Source organism: Chrysemys picta, chromosome 17 (assembly GCF_011386835.1).
Source record: "Chrysemys picta bellii isolate R12L10 chromosome 17, ASM1138683v2, whole genome shotgun sequence".
Lineage (NCBI taxonomy): Eukaryota > Metazoa > Chordata > Testudines > Emydidae > Chrysemys > Chrysemys picta.
The window spans coordinates 18,774,112-18,785,930 of record NC_088807.1 but is presented as its reverse complement, the minus strand read 5'-3'; the positions used below and the strand labels follow the sequence as shown (position 1 = coordinate 18,785,930).

The 11,819-nt window shown below is 58.9% G+C and overlaps 2 protein-coding genes across 2 annotated transcripts; one reads left to right on the top strand and one right to left on the bottom strand.

The window, feature by feature from the left end:
- The first annotated feature begins 701 nt into the window (after nucleotides 1-701).
- Nucleotides 702-1,655, top strand: LOC101933770 (olfactory receptor 2D2-like). The gene has a single exon (XM_005311745.3). The coding sequence runs from the start codon at nucleotides 702-704 to the stop codon at nucleotides 1,653-1,655; it is 954 nt and encodes a 317-aa protein (XP_005311802.2).
- A 4,829-nt stretch (nucleotides 1,656-6,484) lies between these two features.
- THAP7 (THAP domain containing 7) lies at nucleotides 6,485-11,819 on the bottom strand. The gene is made up of 5 exons (XM_065571366.1): nucleotides 11,687-11,819; nucleotides 10,854-10,933; nucleotides 10,146-10,301; nucleotides 7,937-8,074; nucleotides 6,485-7,424 (listed from the first exon to the last, which is right to left on the bottom strand). The coding sequence occupies exons 2-5, from the start codon at nucleotides 10,931-10,933 to the stop codon at nucleotides 6,773-6,775; spliced, it is 1,026 nt and encodes a 341-aa protein (XP_065427438.1). The 5' UTR covers nucleotides 11,687-11,819; the 3' UTR covers nucleotides 6,485-6,772.

Sequence of the window (11,819 nt, the reverse complement as noted above, 5' to 3'; positions counted from 1 at the left end):
TCCAATCATTGGAGGCTTCTGAACATCCCATCCTCAACTTCCGCGCAGGGCTTCATGCCCAGCAAATCGCCCTGGGCAGGCAGGGGAGGTGGGATATGGGGTGGGGCACAGGGGCTGGTTATACAGGGACCCCTCAGCTGGTGCTGAGCTGCGGCCACCTCTGGGGTGGAGCACAGGGGCTCTTTAACAGCTTAAAGCAACACTACTGCAAGAGTTTGGGACAGGAAGTGGAGAAACCAGCCGAGAGTGCAGAGGGCTTGGCCAGGAATCTGGGCTGTCAGTGGGGGTGGGGGATGGGATGTTCCAGGGGATCTCTAATGACCAGGAAGTTTCAAAAGATTTGGCAAACATATTTCACAAGTGCAGGATAAGGAGGGTGGGGAGAGAGAGAGAGACTTGCTAATAGCCCAGTGAGTAGGGCATTCTCCTGGGAGGGGGGCACCCCAGGTACAGATCCCTGCTTGGAGTCACCCCTGACTGCAGTGGGGGCAGGGCTGGATTCTGATCTCAGTCCCCCTTTGGTCAATCTGGAGTCGCCCCTGAAATTCAGATTGACCCCAGGGGGCTGAGATCAGAATCCAGCCCTGTCCTCCGTGCAGTCAGGTGTGACTCTGGATTGACCCCAGTGCCGCCCAGTCCCTGTTGAGTCTGCTTCAGAACCTGGCCTATGTTATCCCCCCGCTCTTTCTCCCTGCAGGTGAATGGAGGCGATGGGGAGTGAGAACCGCACTTCGGTCTCTGAGTTCATCCTGGTGGGTCTCTCCGGCCGGCCGCAGACGCAGCGCCTCCTCTTTGCGGCCATCCTGGCCACCTACCTGGCCACCCTGGCAGGCAACCTGCTGATCGTGGGCCTGGTGCGGGCCGACTCGCGCCTCCACACCCCCATGTACTTTTTCCTCAGCCACCTCTCCTTCCTGGAGATCTGCTACACCAGCTGCACCGTCCCCCAGGCTCTGGCCCACCTCCTGACCCGCAGCAAATCCATCCCCTTCGCTCGCTGTGCCGCCCAGATGTACCTTGCCCTCTCGCTCGGCAGCACCGAGGCCATCCTGCTGGCCACCATGGCCTACGACCGCTTCGTCGCCGTGTGCTGGCCGCTGCGCTACGCCGCCCTCATGGGGCGGGGCCGTTGCTGGGCACTGGCCTTGTCCTCCTGGGCTGCTGGGTTCCTCCTCTCGGTGGTCAACGCGGCCTGCACCCTCCGGCTGCCCTTCTGCGGGCCCAACCGGGTCAACCACTTCTTCTGCGAGCTGCCGGTGGTGCTGGAGCTGGCCTGTGCCGACACGCGCCTCACAGAGGCCGTGGTCTTCGGGGCGGCCGTGCTCATCCTGCTGCTCCCGCTGGCCGTCATCCTGGTCTCCTATGGCCTCATCCTGGCCTCTGTGCTGTGGGGGCAGGTGGCCGCCGGGCGACACAAAGCATTCTCCACCTGTGCCTCCCACCTGGCCGTGGTGGCCATCTTCTACGGCACTGTCATCTCCATGTACATGAGGCCCCGCTCCGGTGCCGCCCCTGACCGGGACAAGCACATCGCTGTTTTCTATATCGTGGTCACGCCAGCCCTCAACCCGCTCATCTACACGTTGAGGAACAAGGAGGTCAAGGGGGCCGTGGCCAAGCTGATGCACAGGGCTGGATTGGCTAAGAAGTCCTAAGCGTGGCCAATAGGCCACGCTACCCGAATGTGGACCTAAAATGAGGAGGCACTTGGGACATGTTGTGGGGCGAGAGCTGCTTGGGAAACAAGGGGGTTTCCACAGAACATTTTTGTCTTAATTTTCCACAGCGGGGGGGGGGGGGGGGGGGGGGGGGGAGGAGGAAATGATTAGAATTTTTTTTGCCTAAATTTTCTACAGAAGTTCATCTGAAGTTTCCACAGAACATGTTGGCAAGAGAGAAAATCTGTCTTTTTTCCCCCTAAATTTTCCACAGAACACATACATGGAACCATAAATATTCCTTTTCATCTACACTTTCCACAGAAAATTTCAGTGAAAGAGAAAATTTTTGTTCCTATCTAAACTTTCCACAGAAAACATCAACAGAACAGAAATTTTTCATTTTCCTCTTAATTTTCCAGAGACATTAGTATTGGATGTGAAAAATTTTCAATTTTGGTTACATTTTCCACAGAAAATATTGATGAAACCAAAGTGTTTTGTTTTCAGTGAAATTTGTCCTCAGAAAGTTACCTTGAAAGTAGATTTTTTTGTTTTCTCTGACTTTTCCACCGAAAATTTCAATTTTGCTTGATGAAAATTTTAATACTGGAAACTTTCAGCCAAATGGTGAAAAAATTTTCACCAACTGATGAAAAATTTTGGCTAAAACCCCTAAATATTTCAATTTTGAAATGTCGTCATGTTGCCTCATGTGTCCATTCTCCTCTATAGGTTGGGCTCTCTGGTCAGACTACATCTCCCATGAGGCACTGTGGTCTTCCTCTTGGAGACAGAGGCGGTGCATCATGGGAATGCTATGCTGTAGTTCATCGTGGGAGATGTAGTCCAAATGGAAAGCCCAGTCTATAGAGGAGAATGGGGACATGAGACAACCAAACTACAATTCCCATAAGCCATCAATGCGGCATTTCTGAATCGAAATATTCCATTTTCCAAGCAGTCATGTTTTTGCTGAAAAAAAAATGACATTTCACCAACAGGCTCTTTTGGTGAAAAAAAATGTTTCAGAGAGGAAAAAAAACAACAATTTTCTGTCTAAAAAAGCACTTGATGGAAAACTTCCTCCTAGTGCGATGCTGAAATGCCACGAGCCATTGGCGAAAGGTCCCCTTCTTTGCAAACAGCTCTTACCTGAGACCTGACAAACTCACTGTACCAAACACATCGTAAGGATATTTATCCAGAAAATGTAATGAGAAAAGTACCTACAGAACGCTCCTAATTTGTCAAGATTCAAAATCGTTGGGAGATGCATGTACAGGTGACGTTTAAGGGATAATGTTTTGATCTTGACTGTAAGCTTTACGGACTTGGAGAAGAAATTAGACCCCAGGGGGATAATGTCTCGGCGACGGCCCACTTGACCAGGGGAGTTGTCCCCCTCCCCCTCCCCCTCCTTAGCTGGTGATGCAATGCAAGACTTAAGTCGTTTAGCCTTGCACAATACTAAGATTTTGAACAGGAAATCACTGGAGGTCAGTGCAAACTATCGAATGAAACCACCGGAAGGTTAAAAAAAGGAACATTGCCACAAGGCAGAGGTTTACCCTGACGGCGAATAGGATCAAAAGGCTGTTTTCACCATACCACAGAGGGAAATGCACTCTGGATGCATTCACAGAGGAAATCCCCAGGCACTCTGCAACAGACTGAACTTTTATTTGCGCAGGGGGGTGGGGTGGGGGAAACTTACTTTATTAGCAAGGAAAGAAAACTAGCTATCAGACCCTTCGCGCCCTGTGATTTTGCTGTGTGGTCTAACTGTTTGTTTCCACCACTTCCTCGCACTCGTAGCTAAATCTTTACTTCTTCCTAAACCCGCCTCTGTTGCATTGTCAGTGCTGTGTGGTTTACGGGAGCGGAGGCTGAAGGCAAAACTGGGGCAGGCTTGGGGGCAGAGGATCTGGAATTTCTATGAGTAGCCTGTGCCAGGGGCTGGATATCAGAGGGCAAAGGGACTCAGGGAGTGGGGTGCTCCTGTTATCCTGCAAGGTGAAGTCGGGGAGGGCACTGCCCAGAGGAGAGTCCTTGGGTGGTGGAAGGACTGGTGGGGTAGAGATGAAACCCGGCTACCACGAGCTATCCCCTTTTCCTAGAGTTGGGTCACAGTGCTGGGTACCCTGATATCTATCACAGATGTGTCCCCTTCGGTGTAGATAACCCCCAGGGCCAGGACACCTCGGTTCCGGATCAAAAGAGTTCCCAACCATCAGTGACATGGTGTCACATGGATGTGACTTTGGGACCTTGAAATGAGGGACAGTTGTCTGACTGAGCCTTCATGGGAGGAGCCTGAGGCTTTGAGCTCGCCATCCCCGCTCGACTCTGTGGGAACTCTTGGATGCTGGGAAACGCGAGCTAGGTCTCAGCTGGCAGAAGGTGCTGCTGAGAGCTGGGTTCGAGTGCTGGCCCAGCCGCTCGATCTCTCCGTACCTCGCTTTCTTCTCTGTAGAACGGGGATGCTGATGCTCCCGTCCCACGCCTCTGCCTGGTGCACGTCAACTGGGGCAGAGACCATCCCTCACAGGGCGTCCGCGCAGCTCCATGTAATGCTCCTGCTCATCCGGCGAGGGCAAGGTACTGGGGTGGCTCTGGGTTCTCGGTTCCTCTACTGACATTGCTCTGGGTCCGACTGCCCCCGCCCTGTCCAGCTCATCAGCCTGGGCTGCCGAGTGATGGTGACCTAAAAGGAGCTATGGCCGATTGACCCTCTGCTGGGGGTCTGCGCCATTGACTCCTGCTGGGGCCAATGGGGCTGGATCCCCAGGTGAAGATGCCAACCTTGCTCTGAGACATTAAGGGATGTTTCGGGAGGCACTAGGAGGCTGCTTGGATTTCTCTCCCACCCATCCATGGCCTGGGGAAGGGGGTGTCTGGGCTCTCCCTGGTTGTGCCCCACCTGCACTCCAAACAGGAAAAGGGGGGTTCAGCCCTAGGAAAGATGCCCCCTTATGGTGCCTACTAGGGAGCTTAATTACCTAGGCCAGTCCCAGGCCTGGACCTCTGTCCAGGTACGTTCCTCCTGGTCGTCTACCTCCTCCATCTCTCATGCTGGGGCACTCCGGGTGATGCTGTCCAACCAGGGCAGTTACAGCGCACCAGGGAGCCAGTGGTTCAGGCGGGAATCCAGCAGGGCCCCCCCAACCCATTCAGAAGTGCCATGGCTCGCCCCCCCCCAAGCAGGCCTCCCCCATGCCACGGAGAAGGGCCCTGTGGCCATGCCGCTATTTGCTGCGCTCGCTGGGCCTCAGGGGTGGTGAGCAACGGAGGGCATGTTTTATAGACACACAGGGAACCCGTCAGCGCTTGTGACAGTCGATTTAGGCCTGAACTCGTCATTTTGTAATTACACGTAAAACGCCATCCTCCAGGATTACTGAAAATCAGGGACGGCTGGTGTCAACCGGCCCCGATCCAGTGGGGCCAGATCCGCCGCTGGTGTAACTCAGCACCCCTCCATTCGCTAGGGGGATTGACACCAGCTGGGGATCAAGCCCCCCCCACACTCCATCTCTTGCTCCCCTTCACTGCCATGTGGCCCGTTTCATGCCCCTCGTTTTATCTCCCAGCTGGGCGTTGGCCGCAGTGCTGGTGCTTGGCCTGTCAGAGGGCAGGGGACGATCACACAGGTGGCATCACCCCCCCAGCCCCCACCATGCCAACCCATAGTTAATGCAGCAGGCCCTGGCAGCCAGCACGGGGGGAGGAAGGGGGTTCGAGGAGCAGAGCCGAGGCAAGCTGGGATTCTGGTCCGGTGACATTAAGGGAACCCCAAGGGGAAATGGACCCAGAGCCACTCAGAGCACCCAGCCAGCAGGGGCCTGCCCACAGCTCCTTGCCACTACGCTGCAGGGCTCCACGGCAGGAAGTCCTGCTCAGAAATGGGGAAACTCGGGGGCAGTGAGTCCCCGCTTCACACTGACCCTGGAGGAGAAGGCACAGGGGGAAAATCGTAGGCATGGAGCTGAGGTGCTCATGGCCATAGGTCACATACACAACAGGGGCAGTGCCCGCCCCGGAACCGACCCCGCAGTTCCCGCGGGGGCAATGGGCACACGCACACCAGGGGTACTGCCCGCTCTGGGACCGACCCCGCAGCTCCCGCGGGGGCAATGGGCACACGCACACCAGGGGCAGTGCCAGCCCCGGGACCAACCCCGCAGCTCCCGCGGGGGCAATGGGCACACGCACACCAGGGGCAGTGCCAGCCCCGGGACCAACCCCGCAGCTCCCGCGGGGGCAATGGGCACACGCACACCAGGGGTACTGCCCGCTCTGGGACCGACCCCGCAGCTCCCACAGGGGCAATGGGCACACGCACACCAGGGGCAGTGCCCGCCCCGGCACCGACCCCGCAGCTCCCCCGGGGGCAATGGGCACACGCACACCAGGGAGAGTGCCCGCCCCAGGACTGACCTGAGCAGCTCCCGCGGGGGCAATGGGCACACGCACACCAGGGGCAGTGCCCGCCCCGGCACCGACCCCACAGCTCCCCCGGGGGCAATGGGCACACGCACACCAGGGAGAGTGCCCGCCCTGGGACCGACCCCGCAGCTCCCTTGGGGGCAATGGGCACACGCACACCAGGGGCAGTGACCGCCCTGGGATGGAACCCGCAGCTCCCCCGGAGGCAATGGCCACATGCACACCAGGGGCCGTGCCCGCCCTGGGACCGACCCCACAGCTCCCCCGGAGGCAATGGGCACACGCACACCAGGGGCACTGCCCACCCTGGGGTTACCCTGCAGCTGCCCCCCAGCCACACTCGCACCACAGGCTTTGCACACTCCGGGACCATCACCCCCATATAAAACAAGACCTTTATTTACAACCCCCATCAATCCGCCTCCCTGGCACAGAGGCAAAGGTCGGGGCAGAAGTGGGGGGCAGAGAAGTGCTGTCACCAGGTTTGCATCTCCAGCCCTGGCCTGCCACTTTCTGTGGGCAGGGACTGAGCTCAGCCCATGGCCGAGCCACAGAACCCAGGGTCTCGTGCCCGGGCAGAGGCCCGAGTCCCATGCAATCCCTCTGGGGTGGAGCGAAGCCCCCTCGCCCTACACACAGACGCCCCCTGTGCGCAGTCCCGGGGCTCACTCCAGCTCACGCAGCAGCTGCAGCTCAAAGACCTGGAGGTGCTCCTTGAGCTGGCGCCGCATGTCCGGGGCCACCCGCCGCTCCCGCTGCAGCTCGCAGATGCGCAGCCGCAGCCGCTGTTCTCGCCGCTTGCAGGCCTGCAGCTGCCGCTGGACTCGGTCCAGGGCCTCCAGGGCTGCCTCCGCGCGCCGCTTCCACAGCAGGGCGCTGCCCACCTGGTAGCTGTGCTCGCTCTGGATGTAGGCGCCGGCCGGGGGCGGCAGACGCAGCATGTAGAAAGACGGGGAGACGGGACGGGGCGGCTCCGGGGCGGGCGACGTGGGGGCCTCTGAGGGGCCATCTGTCTCTGGGAGCGTGGGGGTGTCTGTCTCCGGGAGCGCCGGCGTGGCTGTGGCCGCCTCCTGCCCCGTGGCCGCCTCCTGCCCCGTGGCCACGGCTGGGTACTCCAGGAGGATGTCCGACAGGCTGGCCAGGATGACATCGTGCTGATCCTCTAGCTCCACCCCCTGGGGGAGGGGCCCGGGCAGGCTGCGGTGCTCAGTGGTGGGGGCAGCTGCAGGCGTGGCCAACTCAGACTCCTCCTCCTCCGGGAAGCATGAGACCTCTGCGCTGGCTGGGGCATCCTGCTCCCCTCGGGCTGGATCGCGTCTGAGGGGACAGAGCCCATCCCACAATGCACTGCAGGGGGCAGGCACAGCAGGGTCCCAGAGCAATAGACCATCCCAACCCCTCTTGACTCCTGACTCCCCAATCCAAACCTGGGGCAGCCCCAGCCCCTCCCACCTACACCCTGCCCCCGCCCCCAAGATAGCCCTGCCCCAACCTAGCCTGGGGTCAACATACAGGGACAGCCCCAGCTCCTTCCACCCCCAGCTCCTGACCCTCCCCACCTCAATCTAGCCCAGGAGATAACATCCAGGGCTGCCCCACCCACTCCAGACCTTGACCCCGCTCCCTGCCCCGCAGATCTGGTCTCCAATGCGCACAGCCAGTTCCAGCTCCTCACCCTGACCCATTGCCCCTGCCATGGCTGGGCCCCCATCAGTCGCATGGGGGCAGACCGGGCCCTTCTGATCCGCAACCCGGCCTGCACAGCTCTGCCTTGGCACATCCCAGCACCTCACCCCACGACCCAGCCCATCTACAGGACGGGCACTCACCTCCACCTCCTCCAGGCCCTGGCAGCCTTGGGGTCATCACCCTTCTGCCGGGGAGCCCTCACCTTCGCCGCCCGGCGCGCTTTGGAGAAGGACTCGAAGACGGTGGGGACGGCCCCCTCCTTGAGCCGGTGGTAGCCGCTGCGGAGAGACATCGGCAGGCACGAGCTGCCTCCGGCCCAGCTGGCTTGGGGAGAACCCCACCGCCCTGCGCTGGAGGCATCGCCCTGGGAGGACGCTCTCCCGGCACGGGGACTCTTGGATGGGAACGCTGTTCCACTAGCTTAGCTGGGTGTCTCTTTGCTGGCCTGGGAATATTTTTAAATGGCTCTTTGCCCCGTAGGATCCACTAGGCCAGGATGAGGCCCTGACTTTGGCGCATACGGTTTTCAGTTTATCAGTCGGTCTGTCTTAGGCCAGGTCTACACTATGTGTGGCGCAGCAGTAGCTGTAATGCCGTAGCACCGGAGCGTAGACGCTTCCTGTGTTGATGGAGATGTGAGTAATCCACCTCCCCGAGAGAATTCTTCTGTCCACCTAGCCATGTCCGCACTGGGGCGTAGAGCGGCTTAACTACGGCACCCAAAGGTGTGAATTTTTCACACCCCTGAGACATGGAGCTAGGCTGATCTAAATTTTAAGTGTAGACCAGGGCTTGGTCACCTGCACGCTGGCTTTGAAATAAGCAGCAGTCTGATTTTTTTACCCTCTCTCTCACAAATCCCTTAGTCTCTGAACCACACCATGTTTTATTCAGGTGCTTAAGGCCCTGATTGGATCCCACGATTGGATCCACACAGCCAGCCCTTGGGGTTCCACATTCATAGATTTTTAAGGCCAGAAGGTCATGTACTCTGACCTCCCATCTAGCACCGGCCACCATCCATTCTCCCCTGCCTTGAGCCCTGTGACTTGCGTATAGTTATTGTAGAATAGTTACAGGGCTTTACATTCACAGCTCACCCGGTTAACTTCCTGGTGCAGATGAGCTCTTTGTCCTATGACGCACCCGCGGGATGACTACTTACAGGGGTATGTTTATCCTACCTTACAATAAACCCCCACTACTTTAACGTAACCCCCCACACCCTGTGTTCTTTCGCTCGCTAGCAAGACCTTGCATCGAGAGAGCTGCTGTAACAAACCGGAACTGTATTTCAACAGAACTCATTGCAAAATGGGGCCAAGGAACTGTGAGGAACAGGCCTTAAGAAAACTCTAGGCCTCAGAAGACACACTGTCCGTCAGTCCTCACAGGAAGCGGGAGAGGGGATGTGTCTGCATGGGGGGAGAGGGGGGTGGAAGGAGGCAAAATGGACCAGCTCACCTTCGTGGGATGAAGGGGGTGTCTAGACTAGGGGGAACCATTCAGATCAGTCCATCCTCACAGGGAGTTTAAGTGCATCTGGACTAGTGGGACCATACAAACCAGTTCACCTTTCCGGATAGAAGGGCTGTGTCTGGACTGGAAGGTGGGAGAACCATATGGCCCAGTCCATCCCCACAGGTAGGGGAGGGTGAGTGCATCTGACCTAAGGGGAACTGTACAGACCAGTCTATCTTCACTAGGGGGGACCATATGGACTAGAGGGAACCATATGGACCAGTCCATCTTTGGGGGGGATATGCCAGGACTAGGGGGAATTGTATGGACCAGTCCTTCTTCTGGAGAGGTATGTTTGATCTAGGGGACCAGTCCATCTTCTCGGGGTAGGAGGAGGCATGTCAGGATTAGGGGAACCGTATGGACCAATCCATCCTTCCAGAGGGCAGATGAAGAGGGTTCAGGGCAGGGCTCCACATGGTCCAACCCATTCTCCCAGAGGAGAGAGGACCTGGGGGAAGGATAGCTAAGTGGTTTGAGCATTGGCCTGCTAAACCCAGTGTTGTGAGTTCAATCCTTGAGGGGACCATTTAGGGATCTGGGGCAAAAATCTGTCTGGGGATTGGTCCTGCTTTGAGCAGGGGGTCGGACTAGATGACCTCCTGAGGTCCCTTCCAACCCTGATATAGAATATTCAATGAACCAGGCATCTATGTGACTGGTGGTACTGTTCTTCTTCACACCCCCACCCAAGCTGGGATGCCAGGGCAGCTGCTGGCACAGTTATGGAGACCTGGTAAAAAAAGCTCATCTCCCAAGCTAGCGAGGCTCAGCCTCGGGGCACAGAGCTGGGCGTCCCTGGGTGTCGGCTCGGCCTCATGCACCCACCTGATCCCCACCATCTCGAAGCAGCTCTTCTCGAAGTGCTTGGAGCAGAAGTAGATGTAGTCAGAGGCTGGATTCCAGGGGCCCTGGCCACTCGGGTCCTTGCGCTGACAGTTCTCCAGCCACACGCTGCGCCGCGGGTTGTCCTTCTTAGGCAGCCTGCGAGGACAGAGATGGCACGGTTCAGATCCCGGGAGAGGCATGGGCAGGGGTTCAACCGCCACTAGGACCTCCCCGCAGGCATTTTCAACCCAGAGATGCTAATGTCCTCTAGGTACGGAGAAGAAAAAGCAACACCACCTCCAAATGATCCGCTGGACCTGGGACGTAGGACCGACCAGACCAAAGGCCTCCCTGTTTCCGACAGAACCCAGCTGCTTTAGAGGAAGAGGCAAGACGCTCCCTAGTGGGCAGTTCTGGAATAACCTGCCTACAAGGGAAAATTGGTCCCAACTCCTCAGCGATTCCTTGATCACACCTGGTCTCAGCTGTGGTTTTGGAGCAACAAGCTTTGATGATAATGAGTGAGTCCTTATGTCAGGAAGGTACGCAGGCTGTGCTGGGAAAGTATTTCCTTTCTGTTGGCGTTAAACGTACTGCCGTTCAGGGTGCCCGGATGTCCCTTGCACCTTCCCCTCAGGGAGGGTAGGGCGGAAGGGCTGGCTGTGGGGGGAGGTTGTGGGGAGGGAGCAGGGCCAGGGTAGCTCTTACCGATGGAAGGAGATGCCTCGATTGCGGGTCTCGCGGGTGTCCCGGGTGCAGCAGCCGGTAGCAGAGCAGTGACGGGGCATCTGTGGGGAGAGAGACAGAGATGGGGCGGCCCTGAGAATCACTCACCCCCCCTAGAGCTACACCCCAGCCAACGGCTCTCAGTCTTACCTACCTGACCACTATAGCCAGGACACTCTCCTGCCCCCACCAATACCTACCCCATCACCCTCCTATAACCTGGACACCCTCCCCTCACCCCCACCATAGCCAGGACACCCTCCCCAATCCATGCCCTCACCCCCCCCCCCATAGCCAGGACACCTGCCCCTCCCCTATGTATATTTCCACCACACACTGGATCTCTCAACTTCCCCATATGTGACCCCCCCCCCATAACCAGGACTCAGCAATACGGGAAGTGGGGGGGGGGGTTTCCACCCCCATCCCCTGTTTGTGCCTCCCCAGCTTTGAACCCCTGGACCCTGCGCACCAGCTGCGGAGGGGGAAGGCCGGCGGGGGGGGAGGGCAGGGATCGGGGGGGCACGAGGAGCCGTGGCGGGGGGGGGGGGCAGCCTGGGAGGGGGGGAGCGGGGGGCTGAGCCGGGGGGGCGGGGAACCCCCGTGCGGGGAGGGGTCGTGACGGGGGCGGTGACGCGGGGTATCTCCGGGAGGGTCCCCGGGGGGGGGGGAGGCGGTGACGCGGCGAGGGAGTCCCCGGTGGGGGTCCCGTGACGTAGCTGTGAGGCGGAGGGTACCGGGGGGGTCCCGAGAGCGGGAGCCGGTGACGCGGCGCGAGGGGGGGGGGGGATCCCCGGGGCCGTTTCCGGTCTCACCTCCCCGCTCCCATCACTCCACAGACGCTGCGGTCCAGAGTCTGGCGCAGGCGCAGGAGCAGGCGGGCCTCTCGCCGTGTTCTCGCGAGAGCTGGAAGGAGCGTGAGCCCCGCCTACCCGCGACAACCTCGCG